The sequence below is a fragment of the Neolamprologus multifasciatus genome, chromosome 8 (genome assembly GCF_963576455.1).
Source record: "Neolamprologus multifasciatus chromosome 8, fNeoMul1.2, whole genome shotgun sequence".
Taxonomy (NCBI): domain Eukaryota; kingdom Metazoa; phylum Chordata; class Actinopteri; order Cichliformes; family Cichlidae; genus Neolamprologus; species Neolamprologus multifasciatus.
The window spans coordinates 9593070-9611367 of record NC_140446.1 but is presented as its reverse complement, the minus strand read 5'-3'; the positions used below and the strand labels follow the sequence as shown (position 1 = coordinate 9611367).

At 39.0% G+C, this 18298-nt stretch overlaps 1 protein-coding gene across 2 annotated transcripts; it reads right to left on the bottom strand.

The window, feature by feature from the left end:
* Positions 1–4984: 4984 nt before the first annotated feature.
* sncgb (synuclein, gamma b (breast cancer-specific protein 1)) lies at positions 4985–16883 on the bottom strand. Of its 2 annotated transcripts, XM_085171275.1 has the most exons (6): positions 16637–16883; positions 12985–13026; positions 10267–10394; positions 9415–9432; positions 8613–8654; positions 4985–7365 (listed from the first exon to the last, which is right to left on the bottom strand). In XM_085171275.1, the coding sequence occupies exons 1-6, from the start codon at positions 16755–16757 to the stop codon at positions 7357–7359; spliced, it is 360 nt and encodes a 119-aa protein (XP_085027401.1). In that variant the 5' UTR covers positions 16758–16883; the 3' UTR covers positions 4985–7356. The 2 variants fall into 2 exon arrangements, with proteins under 2 accessions (XP_085027401.1, XP_085027403.1); XM_085171277.1 differs by lacking the exon at positions 9415–9432.
* Between the last annotated feature and the right edge of the window lie 1415 nt (positions 16884–18298).

The window sequence follows — 18298 nt, the reverse complement described above, 5'->3', positions numbered from 1 at the left end:
TTGTTATTACAGTTTGACACACACACAGTCAGTATAAGTTAAAAACACAATTAAAAATTACAAAGTCATTGCTCTCATCTAATAAAACGTCCAGCTCAAAAAAACTCTATTATGATTTAGTTTGCTTTTTGTATTAAATTTGATGATGAGATTTACTTTATTTATTGGCCTTATGAAGTTGCTGCCAAGTTTGAGTTTGTTGGCCATTTGTGTAGGTTTGGATTTGGGGTGAAACTTTCTATAGCAGCTCTGCAGCTGTCTCCAAAACAAAAACGTCAGGATTTTCATTCATAGCTTCAGTTTGAGTCATTTCCTTTCCACATCTGTTGTTGCTTTTGGGTAGACAAAACAATGAGCAGGCATCTAAAAGTAAAGCATAAAACAAAATCATTGTTTGTGTGAAATTTTATGCAAATGATACATGCTCAGTTTGTGCGTGTGTGTGTGTGTGTATGATGTGGGGAAGTACCTGGGTTTTTTTTTTCTTGCACAGGCAAATTCAGACTCTAGATTCCTGCTCACGATTCTTTGACGTCACCACCCAATAGAATTCATTGTAAGTTTCACTTGTTATTGGTACAAAATAAATTGAACTTTAACTGTTTTTTGTGTCAGAAAATGTTTCAGGTTGTTTCAGTTCATTCTGAGAATAAAGAAAAACTTTACTAAACTCTAAAAAGCTTTTACTGAAAACAGTTTAGTTGTAACTTTCAGCTTTTCCTTTTGTTTCATCTTATATAAAGCTTCTCCCCAACAAACCATCCTACTTTGGCAAAACGTCCTACCGTAAGTCACAGAGTAATTCCACCACAAAATTAAGTAGGTATGACGGTTTGCCACTTAACTTTACCCATCAGAGTACGCTTGTAGCTCATATTCATGAAGCCAGGATGGTTTGGCACTTACTTTTGTGTCGTGCACATGCGCAGAAACAACGGGTAGGATGGATTCCCAGAACACCGTATCCTAAAATTTAAAAAATATATTATTTGAATAGTATTGTGTCTTTGTTTGGTTTAAGAAATTAGAAGATGTCAAGAGATTCATTCTAAAAGACACTTCTTCAGCTGAGAATCTGAAAGGTAGAAACACACTGTAGTTTTTACTTGCAAGGGCGGTCACAGAGCGCTCACACGAGAGTGGGGCCCCTGTGATGTGCGCGCTCTGTTCTTGCACTTGTCTTTATTTATACACAAGAAAAGTAATACAACAGTGAATACGTCTATTCATAGACAGAGGAATGTTAGTGCGTATGCAAGTGTGTGTGTGATTCTGAAGGACGCGGCCCCTCTTCTTGTTAGGGAGCGCAGATAAAAGTGTCCAGCTCTCCTCTTCCTGGTAGGAGTGAAACTGCTTGTTCAGCTATTATCGCTGTGGGAAAGAATTTATAAAACAGAAACAAGTCTTGTAGTGGTCATCATGCAGTATTCTATCACATGTAAACTTATATCATTAAAAGCTTATACTGACTACTAAGTACAATTTTCCATCGACAGAAGACAACCAGTCAAAAAGCCACTGCTCTTAGTCCAGCCTCTAAACTGCTGTCATTATAATTTTATTTTATTGGTTGTTTTGAAATTTCATTATATGGAAGCTCCTTTTCCATTAAGTCAACATGTATCCCTCATATACAATAAGTTTCAAGAGAAGGATGGTGGAGCTTCTCTGTATCCAGACAGAAGAATCCATCTGGAGTATCTAAAACACTCTGAAACCTGCACTTTTAACTCTCGCAGATTACTTATAACAAGTATGACTGAAAATAAGGAAAAGAAAGAAAGGTTTTTTTTTAATGTTTTAATTTCCAAATTTATTTTGAACAGGTGCAGTGAAACAAACAAAAAGCAAAAATTTCTAAGCACAGTAAATCAAATGTTCACACATATCATCTTGTCAATTCAAAGAAAAAAAAAAAAACCCGCAAAACTGCAAACATGCTTCACAACAAACAGCAGTTCTGATTTACACTCTACAGATAAGGTTTGATAACATAATATTTCATTATATGTGAGCTGTGGAGGGGTGGTGCTTTTTAGAGGCAAATCACGACAACAGTTGCTTCAGTACAATTTATATTGTAAGGTGAAGACCTTGCAATAATACAGAGAAAACCCCAACAATCACATGACAACCAATGAGCAAGGTTGTAGTATTTTTGTTGTTACTTTTTTAATGTCAACTCTTTCATTTTTTCATTTAGGTCTTCTGTTTTTGGATCTTCTTGCTTTACGTTACTTTTGAGTTTTTCTCCGAACCATGTGAGAAATTCATCCCTTTCCTCTTTTGAAACATGTATCACACATTCTCCATTGCTGTGTAACATTATGGTGCTTTTGTCTGTGTCATATTTGTAAGTGAATATTTTCTCAGTTTTATCACCAAACTCCTCTTTTATCCAGGTTCTCCATTTTTCTGGATCTTTAGTATAAAATTGGTATTTGTCGTCTTTCGATGCTCTTTGATTTACAAACAGCTGTTCGGGTCTGCGCGCTCTTTCTTCTTTTCTGAATTTCTTTTTTTCATACTCTGTTGCTCTTTCATTGGGATAGACATATTGTTGAGGAGCCATCTAAAAGAAAAGATAAAATTTGCATGAGCACATTTATTTTATGCCATATCCTTAGAAATCTTGTATTCAGTGCTCACAGTTCCACTGGTGTTTCTTGTGTTTTCTGCCATTTCTTTGAATCAGTAAACTTGGTTTGAAGAAGAGTCGACTGATCCCACAGCGGCTTCCTGAGTGCAAAGACAAACCTTGATCATTTGTACCAGATGTCATATGTTCTGTTATTCAATTTAAGCTGCATGCAAGTCATAAAAACCATTGCCAAAACAAACAAACAAAACATGAATGAATAACAGTAAATTACCTGAACTTGCACATCCTGGTGTCTTAAAGTCTAAATAAATCTGTTTCCAATTAAAATTGTGCTGGTTGAAAAGCTAGTATTAACAATTTGTTTTCCAACCCTGTTTACCTTTTCCCTCATAATGATGCCCGTGGTTACACATTTACTGTTTTCAGGTGTTCCCACGGTAAACTTTCAAATTCAGTTTTTTTTATCCTCTATTATTTTCAGGTTATGATGTCATTAGAGTGTTTCTGAGTGTAAAATAAACAAACAGTGAGTTAAAGACATATAAAAGGATCTGTTACTTACGCAGTGTAGTGCTTCAGGCAGAGTCTGTGATTTTGCCGTTTCTCGAGCGTAGTCCAAGAGAAATGACCTGATGACGGCTTCTTTTCCCCTTTTATATTTTCTCCCTTTTTATTTATTTATTTAATTTTTACAAACAGCCAATCATAGAACAGAATCAGTGTTCACCATGGACTGCAAATAAATACAAAGAAATGTGTTTCTGTAAAACAAGTTAATCTTCCCCTTCATACAGTTTAACCAGACACACACATTAAAGTTTATTGAGTATTTTTTGCCTGCTAGCTGTAGCATGTTTAATACTAGAGGAGGTTGCCATGGTGAAGTGGGAAGAGTTTTCTTCATATTACATTCAGATGTTTGCGCCGTACAGGGTGTAAGATGACCCGAGGGATGGACTGAAGAGCCAAAAAGGAAGTTTAAACCACCATCCTCAACTGTTTGGACCAATCATGTTAGCATTCTGTTTTTATGACACATCAAAGTATTTACTGCCGGGATGTGGTGCTCTTTTCTTCGTTTGGGTCTCCTGAGCAAAAGAAGAGACATGGAGTCATTTTGAATCAATAAAAGCAATCAGGCAGTGTGAGCACTGCTGCTAGATAGACTTATTCTGCTGTAGTTTAGTACTTAAAACCCTTTGTACATCGTGCCTCATCTACCCTGATTTACATAATCGCTTTTTTTTCTATGCAGACGCGTTTTCTATCTAAAATTCACACACATTCTCTCTACAATATATCAGAGAGCAACTTGGAGTTCATTGTTTGCCCATGGTGTTCATTAGGTGCACACTCACTGTTAGGTTCTATTCAATGATGTGAATAAGGGTGGCATGTTGGTGCAGTGCTTAGCAGTGTCACTTCACAGGAATGTGGAATTAGGTGAATGTGGCTGTAGCATAAAATGCTTTGGATGGTTACCAAGATGAGAAAAGCTCTACACAAGAGTCAGTTCATGCATTTACCACTTCTAGGGCTGGACTTATGTATTCCATCATTATAAAGATGTCCTAAAAACTCCATAAAAATCTTTATTTGATCCAAGGGTTCTGATAAGGACTAAAAAAAGAGCATACTTTGCCCATACTGGCTTCATTGTCCCTGTTAAATACAGAATTGGATTTGAAATCCTTCTTGTCACATACAAAGTCTTGAATAATTAGGCCCCATCTTATTTTAAAGACTTCATAGCACTGTATCATCCCACTTCACTCAGACTGTGTTTTTTGTTCCTATAGTATTTAAAAGTAAAATGGGAGGCAGAGCGACTCTTGGAGCAGAGCAGCTTCTAGTTTGGATTCGGGAGACAGACACCATCTCTACAACTTAATACTTTCCTTTCTGGCAAAACCACATAGTTAGAGTTGAATCAGGTGGGACTGAATCCTCCTTTAGGCCCAGGGGCTTCCCATGATGCACTGTGTGTTTCTTCTTCACTCACCTTTACACATTTCTCTTCCACAGCATGTCTTTATCCTGTCTTCCTCCTCTAACCTCAACCAGCAGCAGATGGCTGTCTCTCTCTCTCAGCCTGATTCTACTAGAAGTTTCTTTCTGTTAAAAGGTTAAAAGGGAGTTTTTCTTTTCTATTGTTGCTAAACCGTTGCTCATAGCAGATCATCCGACTGTTGGGCTTTTTCTGTTTTGTCTGTTTAACTGAAGGATCCTGGCAAATATAAAGCGCCTTGAGGCAACTGTTATTACGAGTCAGCGCTATGTAAATAAAATTGAATTGAACAGAAAAATTCCCGTGGCCTCGACTGCAAGATCAAAATTAATAAAACTTTTTAAATTCTTCAAACAAATTCTTGACACCGTAGCTGGATTTCAACAAAACCTTTTTAATTTCATTGGTACTGTTTATAAAATCAGCGAGTCTGCTTTGATGCCAACTTAAACGTGGTGTGTGAACCGTGTTTGTGTATTTGTGGAGGGATTTGTGGTTGTGTGTGTGTTTTTAGTGTGTACTGTGATGTACACGTGTGTGTGTGGGAATGTGAAATTGCTTGATAAGGCAACATGCAGTCATCAGTTTCCATTGGCCTCAAAGTAAGAACACACAAACCAGGTCCAGACACAAACACACACACACATTTTGCTGGCTGAATCCGTTCTGTGTTAGCACACACACACGTCCACTCTCACATACAGTACATGTAGACACACAGTTTTGCAGGGCAAGCAAGCTGTGAAAGGTGTCATAACACTGAGTGACAGCAGAAAGAAACGATCTGATTGGTTGAGACAGTTGAGGGGCGGGAGCTTCACAACAGCCAGATTTAGATTGTGTGAAATAAAAACCATCCTAAAAGCTACTACATATCCCAGAATTCAAGCTGTGCACAGAACTACACATAAAGCTGGTCTAATTTTTAAACCCAAACCTTCATTATGCTCTTTTAAAGATGAATTAATAAGAATAACAATATTTTCAACTGCAATCCAAACAACTGACAAATGTCCCATCTGCTTGTTTCTCTCGATGGTTTGCCAAACAGTGTTATAGAGACTAAAAAGCAGCTACACAATAGCAGAAAATGATCTTATTTTCTCCTTGAATAGTTATTTTGAACATTTTTTACACTATCCAGTGCAGATTCCTTTCTGAGAATTACCCTTGGAGAAGTTATGTGTCAGGCTTTTGTGATGTCTTCCAACTCGGGACTACCTGGAGGAAATTTCTTTTCATTTGGCACAATCATTCACTTTAAGTCAAGCAAGAACTGCAGCTCATTTAAGAGTCAAAGGTAAAATTCACAATCACCATACAAAACTCGTTTCTGGCTTTAACTAAATAACTAATTTAATAACTACTAATTAAATAACGTCTATCAAAGTTTTACACAAATGTGAAGCAGAATTAAATAATGAAGGTGTGATACTTGACAAAAGCTCTTTTTTAGTTGTAGTGAAACACTATAAGTGAGGGATAAATATAACCGCAAGGTGCCAATTTTTTCTCTGTATGTAGCTTTATTTTGAAGTTGCTGAATTTTCTGCAGATCAATCAATTTTAAATACAGTTATGTGTTTCTGAAACAAAGCTAAGTCAGGTTCTTTAGTGCTAAAAGTTGTTCACATATGAACTCATTGTTACAATGGATGTTGCTCAGCGCTGAACTGCTTTGGAAAAAGGACATTCTCAAATTTTAAACTAAAATTATTATTATTAGTTTTATTTTTGCGGGGAAGCTTCCCTCTCAGTCAAATCTGATTAAACCTAAATCCTTAACTAAGTAGTTTAAAGTAATACGAGCTTTCTTCTCATTAAATCTGCTTTCTCACACCTCAAATATTTAAATGTTATAGGAGTTCCTTTTAAAATGTTGCCTTTGCTTTCTCATGCATCACATGAATACATTTCAAGCTGCTGCTCTGACAGATGAATATTGTCTATTGCTTCCACTGTATTAACCCTAAACACTGAGTAGAAACACACACTAAGCCATTCAAAGCAACACAGAACAGCTGCTACTCTAGATTTAACACGTCACGAGTCATTCTACACATCTGTTCATGCAGTCTACTCTAACTACTTCACATGTAACTTCAACATCATCAAAGCTCATTTCCCTGCACAAGCCTCTGGAGATTTGTTCTATACAGCAGCAGCTACACATGCACACACATACACGAGCTAACAGTGGTACACAGACGCACTGACTGCAGCTCATCCACCCTCTCATGTCTTGCCTCGGTCGCACACTGTGTTATTGTTCACACCCAGAATTGTATTTCCCCCAACTGTGACTCATTCGCCCAAAGTGCGAGTCAGTGCCGTAACGGCATGTACTGTATGTGAGTGTTTCATGTGTGTGCCAAATGTTGGTGTGTTTCTTTTTTGTGTGTTTGCATGTGAGATTTTACTATGGGTTCATGTGGCAGAGCAACAACACCAGGATCATATCAGGACACCACTAACACACAGATGAGGCGGGGGTACGAAAGCTTCAGGCTGCTTTAAATTAGAGGGAAGGAAAGATGGCGGTGAGGACCACAGGGGGAGGCACCGGGGAGTGACGAGACTGAGCGGGGAGAGAGGGGCGGTGGTGCAGCATCCGGAAGAGTCTGTATTAGTTGATTTTGGTTCCGTAAAGTCACAAAAAAATATTGTTGAACATCTGGAGTCTGGTACAGCGAGGCAAAGGGGGAGGCGAGGGGCAGGTGGAGAGCACTGGAGGGCCTGAAGATGACTAGTATCCCTGGAAGGGAGGAAAGAAGAAAAACATAAAAACACAAATATCAACAGTGGAAGACATTTTTCTATTTGCATAACACTAGAAAACATCAAGCATATGTTAAAGATCATAAAGCAGCATTCCTCTTTTTGCTACTTAAAATTTCCATACAATCATATTTTAGATGATTAGATTTAGAGTTTTGCATTCATAGTTAAACATGAAACCAGCGGCTTCAAACATTTTTCTGCTTGTGACCTCTTACTTTAAAGGCAGCCAGAAATCCTCATCATATCTGTGCAATCGCTGATTTGTTCACAGCATCACCAAACAACTTCCTTTTAAGATGGTTTCAGTGTTTTGCTGTCATTATAAACTTGCGTGCTTCTCTTTTTCTGCTAATCTGGTTTGTGTTTATTTAAGCCTTGGATTCTGGAGACTGGTACACAGATTCTTTAGGTTAGATTGTATTATTGTCTAAATTATGGTTTTACTCAATTTACAAATGCATTTTGCTTGGATGTTTGATCTTTACTAAATTACTAAACTGACGTACAGTAGCAGCTTGATCCTTGATAGTATAGGATATGCAACGTGATACTGAAACTTACTCTAGTGTATTTAAAATGAGAATGGATTCCAACTGATCTGCCTATCCATGCATTTTAAGAACTGAAAATACATTTTAAAATAATGTTATGTGTCTTAAAGCCTGGAGATGTGTACAGTAAAAACCTGTATAAACGAATTCATCTGTTAGTTGTACAGTTTTGTTTTGAAATCTAGAAGCCTGAAATCTGCTTTGTCTAACTTCTATAGCTCATCTCTTCTCAACACTAGCAGCTCCACATTAGTTACCACTAGAAGAATCATAGACTGTATATAAAAGATCAATGTGACCAACATGAAATTATCCATTGGTTCGGCCATTACTCTTTTTGTGTTTTGAAAATAAATGTGAGAAGAGAAGAGATGATCAGGCTGAGAAATGCAGGGACACTGCATGCTTATATATTAGCAACTTGTAAATCACAATGGAGGCCCACCTTCAAGCACACAGTGCTTTATTGTCTGTTTGACTCTAACTGGGATCAAATTAACATCATGTTGGAAAAAAACGAAGATATGAAACTAGTCATTGAGTCTCATCGGGATCATGGAAACTGGAAACTGGAAAGAAAGTCCTCTGTATAACAAAGGTGTATGTGACCGCTTTTAATGTATGTGTTTTTAATAAAATACATAAAATAAAATAAATTGTTTCATCTTACCTCTCCTCCTTCCCCACCCTGTTGCATTCCTCCATATTCTCCCTGTGGGAGGAGAAGACGTTAATGTGGATGGATTATAAACACGAGAGAGGTGGCGTGAATATTTCAGCAAGGATCAAAGAATGAACTGATGGCACCTCTAATTCAATAAAGCAGTTACAATATTTCCAAAAAGCATGCAGTGCCATTGAAAGAGCTCTTATCATCATGCGCAAGATTTTTCAGGAAAGGGAGAGTCAGTTAATTAATTATAGCTTTCTAAGATGTCAGAGGAAGACTTTTGCCTACAGGCTTCTGATGCACAGGCCTTACAGGGAAGCAGTTCAGAGCATGCCATAAGAATATTCACTGCCTTGTCTGATGTTCTAGAGATGTGGCTTAATGTTGCATAGACAAGCTACACGGTTAGAAATGAATTTTAGTATCACTGGAGCCTAAAGTACGCAACTTAGTGAGCATGAGAGGAAAATGTCTCAAATATTCAGAGGACGAAGTCACAAAGTTATTTTTTATGTTGTATTACAACTTGGATTTTTCCTGGAAGCATGAAGGGTTTAATCCAAGGAATAAATTCAGGAAGCCTTACAGAAGCTTCTGTTTCTTCCCTTTCCTCCTGAAGCTCACTGAGTTTGTTGTACACTATTAACTAACGTTCACGCAATACAATACAAAAGGGTTTTTACAGATTGTGTACACCTAACAGACTGTTAGCAACATGCACAGCATCCCCCCCCCCCCGCTTTCCTAACCCTCCCGATTTCTTTATGACCTATGACCCCAAAATGTTCTGTCCAACTGGCACCTCGTATACAGGCTCCTCCTATCAGGGAAACAAAAAATGAGACACAGACAACACAAACAACAAAATGTGAGAACAGTAACACAAAATCAAAGCACAAGAAAAAAAAGCACTGGCACAAAATCATAACAAAAGAACAGCACACAAAACACACGACAATAAAGACATGCAGAAAAGACACAAATGTTAAATGTAAGAACATCTAACATCTGACAGAGAGTTCAACGTATAAGAGCAGAAGGAGGACGATCAGTTCCAAGAGCTCCAAACGAAATCAGAGTGGTAATTCAAAATTTTCTCATACAAGTTGTAATACAAGTTTATTGCAAATGTGTCACAGTTATATGTATTTTATTATTTCTTTGCCTAAAAAACAAGCAAACAACACAGTGATGACATAAATAATAATTGAATCCGTAAATATATAAAAATTTATAATTTTTTCAGGCTGTGGAAAACTGGACAGACAGAAAAATCCTCTCACAAGCAGATGGAGCCACAATGAACTTAATTTACTTAGAGAAAATAAATGTAATTAAAGTTTCTCAACAGAGTGCTGCAGTAAAGAAATTTCTTTGGTGTCCTACAGTTGTTTGATGTGAGTTCAGGGGAAGTGGCTCCATCTAGTGTTCAACTTCAAACTAGCATTAAAGGATCAGTTTCAGGCACAATTTAACTTAAATGTGCAGCTGACACTTTGTTCAGCTCAATCAATCCCTGATCCCGTTTTAAAAATGAAGTTTTCAGCTTTGTTACTGCAGGAGAACTCTGGTTCCCTTCTAGAGCTGCAAAGATGCTAATGAGTCAAACCTATGAAGAGTGTTGGTGCGACCCACAGTAACCATGGTAACTAACCTGGTTGACCAGCCCGGTTGATGCAGCAACGTTCTCGACTCCCTCCACACCCGCCTGCGCCACCTCGTTGGCTCCTGCAACCGCTGTTTCTCCGACGATGTTGGCCTGATCCACGGTCCTGTTGGCCACTGAGACGTGGAGAGCGAAAGAGGGTTAGTGTGTAAACTGCACTGTGAGAAAACACAGTCCTGATTTTCACCTTGATGTGAAAATCTGTGCAAAGCTCTTTCCAGGACTTTGAAAAGATCAGATGGGGATGGGACAGGAAATCAGAACATTTGATCAGGAAAAGTGGTATGCAGTGTAGACAACATATTCAGATTAGTGTGTAACCATCTGCCCTCATACAGGTGTATTACCTGCCAAGTAGAACTGTAAATAAATATTTACACCTTTTTTCTCAAGTAAAATTCATAACCCTGCTGAAGTAACCTAAGAGTACAAAGGTTTTAGCAATTAAAGTACCTAAAGTAAAAGTACTCATTCTACAGTGTTACTTGAAAATAGTTCATTATTCTCTAATGATTCATTAATGTGTGTTGTAAGCTATACAACAAAATACATTATATCACATAACGTAGCTTTTTATTTCAAGTACTGCAGAGTAGAACTAGATGGTATCATAACAAAGAAGTACTTAAAGGATAAGCTTGTACGTCACTTGAGTGATGTGAATGTATTTTCCAGTACTATTTATGCTATAATCCTATTGATGCTTTCATCTAAGGCTACGTCCACACGTACACGGGTATTTTTGAAAACAAAGATTTTCCGTTTTCGTTTATAAAAAAAATCCCGTCCACACATAAAAGCCAAAAATGAAGGAAAATGCTGCTAGGAACATGCCGAAGCAGCAGGTGGCGCTATATTCCTATCCGTGTAGAAATGTTGGCCAATCAGAAGTCAATAAGCCTGGGTGGGAAAAAGTAAATAAAGATGGCGCATAGAAGCAGAACTGAGTCGTATGTGTGGAGGGACAGTAACTGTGTGTGTATATGTAAGCATTTAAACACTGCAGAGAGTACAATTAACAGTAACAGTATTGTAGAAATTCATTTCACCGAAACAATAACGTGGCGCACAGTGTGACGTCAAAAAAATGCACACACCTTTGACACTGCATTTTCTCTGTTTACCTCATCCACACGTAAACGCAAAAACTGAGTTTTTAAAAATATTCACCCTGGCAGGAGTTTTTAAAAATCTCCGTTTTCAGTGACCGAAAACGCAGTTTACGTGTGGACGAAAGGTGCAAACGCATAGAAAAATCTGCGTTTTCAAAAATACCCGGGTACGTGTGGACGTAGCCTAAGAGGGTTGGGCATGAACAGTAGTCTACCACAGTGACCCTAACTTTAGTGTGGAGTAGGCTTGGGCGGTGCCACCTCATGGCCCCCCCTATGGAGACACCCCTGAAACTAAGTTGATACATTGGCCTCATTCGAAATCACAGAAAAGCCTTTTCACATATATAATTTGCTAAACCAGCAAGATAGTGTTATTCACTTTTATTTTCTTTATAAAAATCAAAGTTTAAAAACATCTTGAAACCTGAAGTTTGTCTTTCACACACAAATGACGCTGTACTAAGAGGGTCCAGAGCAAAGAACATCAGCCTGCTCGGTGGAGGACAAAGTGAAGTCTCCAGATCCTTTAGCACAACTGTAATGTCATTATTTAAAGTAACACCACTAAACATTAAAATCTGTTATTATCTGTATAGATTAGAATAAAATCAGGATTTTTCTTATTTCTATTTGGCCATAGTATTATTTTAGTAACAAGCAATGAACCACATTTGGGTCACCTAGAAGAGGACACCTGGTATTTAAACACATTTCTGATGATTGTACCTCTAAACATGTATCAAATGAACAGTTTATTTGTACATACTGCTCTTATTTGATTCATACCAAAATTCAATATTTATTTATTTTCATATCTTAAATTTCTAGATACAAAAAAGAAGTAATTTGAGAAATCAGATGTTACCCTTAAAATCAAGCATCTACAGAGCATTTAAGCCTTTATCTGTTCAAAATAAAAGGTTATCATCATCATCAACATCTGCACCTGCTTGTTGCAAAATCAAATTGAGTGACACATACAGTAGGTGGCATCTGTGCTTTAACAGAAATATTTTCAAACCTTTATGTATTTTTTATTTTTTTCGGTTTTACTAGAGAAAAAAACTTCAACAATGAAGATTAACTGACGGTTAACCATCCCACCTACCTATGTTATAAAACATACCCTTGTAGCCATCTGGGACTCTATACATTCAAGTGTGACTAAGAGCTCCTTGTTCTAAGAACCAGAGTGTTTCAGTACAGTGCTTAAAGGTGTAGCCATGAATTCAGTGCTGAAGTATGAATATATTTCGATGTTGTCTTTGTAATAAGAGAAGGGATCATAACGATCAACATATGTATATTTTACATATGTTGGTATGGGATATTGTATTTGTTTTAAATGTTATACACCTATGTGGTATGTGACTTTTGTTGCCATGATGCCAGGTCTCTCTTGGAAATGAGATTTTTAATCTCAATGAGATTTTTTACCTGGATAAATAAAGGACTAATAAATAAAAACGAACTCTTCGGAACAGCAATCACTTCATATTCAGACAATAAACCTCTGCATTCTCCCCTCAGAGGTTTCTGTTTCTATGTTTATATGATCTTAATAGTGGCTCAAACATGCAGCTTTTCTTACCTGTGTTTACTGATGACACCACTCCCTCCTTTGTCTTACTCCCTGCAGACCAAAAAGGAAAAACAGACTCACATTCATGTACATCACTCATGCACTGTAAAATAAAGAGACACATTTCACACGCCTTGTTTGTCCTGTCTATGGTTTCTTTCCTCAGTAAGTAAAACCTCAGTAAGTAAAACAGTCAAATGAAACATAAACTATATAATAGATTTGTATTAATGAATAATGTAGGAATAAGATCAATGAGAGTTACATTATTAATAGCCTAATAGTAGCACATTTAATACACCAGTGCATTAAATGTTGTCAGAGAAATATCATAAAATGTTGACAGCAGTTATTGCTTATGTATTTTTGGACATTTCTCAGCTGCTGTTGCCCCTTTAAACTCTGACATAACATTCCCAAGAGTCTCAGCTCAGCGTGATCCATTACTGTTTCTAAAAATACATTCGCAGACCTACTTTTGCTCACAGTTTTGTCAGCCTGACTGGTATGTTGTGCGCTTTCCTGCGTTCTCAAAGGGTTTTGCCTTTTTAAAATTTTTAAATAAAGTCTGGACTGTTTAAAGATCCTGTTATCTTTACCACTAGCTCTAAAAAAAAGCTCCTTTCACTTGGAAACATTTTATTTAATTGGAAGTCATCCTGTGAATGGGCTGCGACAGCCGCACGTCTCTGTGTGTGCCTTCCTGCTTTCCAGCCCTGTGCTCATTACAGTATGATCCCAGCAGATTAAATTGTGGTTATGTAATCTGCCAACGTTAGGGATGACAGGAGGGAAGTATCCGTGCTAAAAGATAAGAATAGTAGAAAGAGTGAGAGGAAGGTAAAAAGGAACTGATGGAGGAAAGGAAGGCTACATCTGCAGATGAGTAAACTGACTGCACTCCTTTTTTTATAGTCACACAGATGCAGCTGCTGCCATTTACAGTGTCCCACATTCACTCAGCCTTGCTACCTTCTGCTTCCCTCCATCTTTCAGCACGTTCCCCGTGGTACATGAGCCACGTGCGGGGTACTGAGCAGTACTGCAGTACAGCTCATCGCAGGCTGCAGTGACACAGCTTCTTTCTCAGTCAACAGGGGGAGCCCCCCTCCCGAGTGTCACTGCACGCCGTGACTATTTCAGCTGAAGAGCTGATCTGCCTGTCACCAAACAAGCCATGCCTGTGAAAGAATACATGACTTCTAAGGAAACTTTGCTTTATGATTTAACTCATAAACATCTTTTTGTAATAACGCTGATTCCAGCTGAAGGTGATGCACAGGACACAGCTGATCAAATGACAAGAATAAGAACAAAAACGCAATTGTTGAAATAATCCTTGTAATAAATTATAATCCTGATTGGAGGCATGCCTGAGTACACAAAGACGGCATGGATTAGAGTGTTTGAATGCATTTTTACCCATTATGAAATGATGCATTAAACAGAGAAATGCAGCTTTTTTTTTCCAGAGGAGGATTTGCGCTTCAGCAATCCTGATGTGGTGAAAAATCCTGTTAACTGTGAATCCTTATGTGCTCTCAGCTAAAGAGAGATGCAATTTTACACACCTATATATAAACAACAACACGCTGTATTACCATATACATACAAATGAAAAAGGAAATTCATATTCCTTATTGCTAATACATCGTGTTAAATTTACAGGGCAGAAAAAATCATGCTAATTGATTTCTTTCTAAAATAATTGCTATATATGTTGGTATATTTTCATATTATTGCAAAAATAAACACCTAGAATTTTTAGATTGTGTATTTTTGATTTTTCATGAATCTCTTTAAACAAAAAATTGTAATGAAACCATCAGTGATAACCAAAACACCGAATTAAATCTTAAAAGCAAAAATAAAGGGATTGATAAAATCGCATGAAGTTAAATCTCTTAATTAAAAGTTAAAACTTGAGTTTTGGAGCTGTTTTGCGGCAGAAGCTTTTAAAAATAAATTAATAAATCACTGAGCATGTTGCTGTGTTTGTCCAGGTCTGGCCCATGTGGTGGAAAGCAGGCGTGCAAACCTTGATACTGTGTACTGACACAGCCACATGCTGATGTAGGGCACTCTGCTGCAGGTGGATACAATGAAACCATTGACACTCTTCACTGATCACATCCCCTCTCCCCTTTCTGATCCTCCCCCTGTGATCTGCGTTGTTCCCTCTCTGTCTCTTGCTTCACTTTTACCCCCTTTCTCTTGTTTTCTTGAGCTTGTGACCACTGTCTACTTCCTGGAAGATCCAGGGTTTCTTTACCCAGCGAGTCTCAGCCCTCCGTCCCAATGTGTCACCTGTCTTTCTCCTCCACGAGCCACGAGACTACAAGCTCAAAGCTTTTGGTGACATAACACCCCTCCCTTCTTTTTTTTTTACCCCCTCTTTTCTCACTCTGTCTCTTTTTCCTGCATCCCTCCGTTCTTCCATGTCTCCCTGGGGTGGGTGTTTTGTGAGCTGTGGGGGGTGGAAGGAAGGAGCACTCACTGGGAGGCCAATCCTGCTGCTGTGACGCTACAAACTAACACAAGCATGCAAATGTTTTTGCGTCCAGCACAAACCGACGAGGGTAGAGCGTGCGGGAGAAGGAGGGTGGGGGTGGAGGGGTTGTGATAGAGAGAGAGAGCAAATTGCTGCAGTGCTCAAATGATCCTTGCCCTAACTCACCCCTCCCTCTCCAGCTTGTGCCGTTGACTTTCCCTTTTTTTTTCATCATTATGATTAAAATTTTGTAGTTGCTGCATGATGGTCAGACAGAGCACTGACAGGATAGACAGCAGACAACGATGGAGCCCTCCACTCTGATCTTTCCTCACCCACCCTCCTTACTTTTGCACCCCCTCTGGCCTGTCCCAGGTGGAGTGAAAGCCTGCTGCTTGGGATAACCTTGAAACGTGACGCAGTGGCAGTGTGAGCTATAATTAAAGTGCAGGAAACAACAGCATCTGTGCAAAGCACCCGAGGTAAAATATAAATGAATCATTTTTCTTGGGCATTTAAAATTGTATTTCCTCTTACACTTACATCATTGCTGTGAAATGATTTAAATGCTTTTTATAACACTTTTCTAAATATATTTTTTCTTTTAATTATGAATGTAGGTCAGCTCTATTCTGTAAATTTAATTTAAAAAAAAATCAGATAAATTGACACTCTGGAAACCAGTCCATCACTGGACATCCCCATCCAAACTGCTTCACAGACCAGTGATTTAAAGTCACGCTGGTCAGGTGATGAAAGCCCGAGGAAGCGGCGTCACAGAGCTCTGCAGTGACCTCCTTTCCCTCCTTTTGCTCTTCTCTTTTGCTTTCCCCCCAAACATCCACTGATCACTGTCCTGCTGCAAAGCTGTAACCCTCACTGTCTTTTCCTCGCTATTTCTCACTGTCCACCCTCTGGACCCTGCACCAGTCCTGCAGCAGTATCCCACGAGCACTCACTCCATCCCCTCCTTCCTGCCTTCTCTTCTCTTTTTCCTCCTCCTCCTCCTCTCTCTGTTCCTCTCACAAGTCTCAGACATGGATCCCAAATCATATGATGCAAAAAGTACATGAAGTAATTCCACATATAGACCAAAAAATGAGTGCACTTCCCCCCCCCCCCCCCCCCGCAACCCTCCAAACTCTTTTTGCTGCATGATATGTTACATACCTACATACATTACCCCCTCCTTGGTCTTAGCTGCTGCTTCCTCCATGCCAGCTTTGGTCTTCTCTGCGGCGGCCACCACCCCCTCCTTGGCCATGGAGAACCCCTTCATCAGTACATCCATGTTGGGCGATGAAACAGTTGGGCTCCCCTGCTCCAAATGGGCCTGGCTGGTTGGCTGGCTGGTGCTTACAGTGAGCGTGCAGAAGTGATGCTGTGAGATGTCAGAGTGTGTGGCTGGGTGAGTATGTGTAAGTGCCTGTTTCCTGGTGGCTCCTCCTCCCTTTGGTGCTCCAACAGAGGGCTGAGAGGAACACACAGCAGGGCTACAGCACTCAGACTGAGAGAAATAGGAGGGAGGATACAGCCAATATGTAAAAAGATGGAGAGAGGAGGAGGAGGAGGAGAGGCAGCCGGATGCTGCAGCATTTTCAAGTCATGCTGCAACCCCGCCCCTTTAGTCATCCCTCCACTCTCGTCCATCTTTTCTTCTGTTGACTCTCTCTCATGCTCAGCTCAGCCTCCGGCTATCTGTTTGCATATTTTGATTGGCACGCTGCTCTGGGCACACCTTTGTAGATGCTGAGGCTCCATGCGCTGGTTACATAACCGACAGAGCCTCTTGTCAGATCATATGCATCGTTAAACTTTGCAATGTAATCTGCAGTTGCATCTCAGAGCTTGTCCCAAACATTTGCTTCCTTTGTTTTTAATTTCTTAGCAAAATGTTCTTAGTCGATGCTTATTATTTATATGCTTGTCTATTCTTTTTACATATAGTATTGCTGTTTATATAAATGCTTTGCCATCAGCTCAGATTTATTTTTATTTTTACCACTTGAGCTGAATCAGAATGCATTAAGAAAGACAAAGAGAGCATCTACAGCTATTTCTGTGGTTGTGATTGGAGAGAAATTGCTTTGTCATCTTCACCTGAATGAGTCACAACAGCCCCGCTCTTCCTCTTCCTCCTCCCCCTCCTCTTTCTGTTTCACTCACACATGCCGATTCAGCAGTGCAGTGATTCTGAGTGACATTGATATCACAACCAGGGTTTGAAATGATCCGGAACCTTCAGCACTTTCAGTCATTAAATCTGAGGCAGGTTAAGGTAATTTCCCGTGTGCTGCTGCCTGGTGTTGCTTCCAGTGAAAACATGGCGATATACTTGCTCAGTAATAAAAAACTAAAACGTCCCACGACCCGCTACACCCTCAACACATCCTTTTTTCTTCTCGTCCCTGTGATGCGTTCGCGGTGCACATGTAAAGTTGGAGTGACATGCAGTGAAACGCACAGGAGAAGAAATGTGAGATTATTTTCAAAAGCCAGTTTAGTTTAGCTTTTAAATCACACATTGGATCCGTACTTGGTATTTTGCTGTTTTTGTGAAATATCCTGCAAAATAAACTGTACTTGAATAATAATTTTGTGTTAGTCAAAGCTTTAATGAAGATACTATAGGCTACATTGGTTAGTTTGCGGTAGTGTAATAAAGAACACACTGATTCACTGTATTGGACTGGTGCAGAAGAGGCTGTGGTATTCATGTAAGGCTGTAGGAAGGGTAGCAGACATCGATTTCTACTAAAGGTGATGATGCACACTATATTCAATCACTGAATTCTACTTTATGTTGTGCAATTGTTGGATATCAGCTTGTAA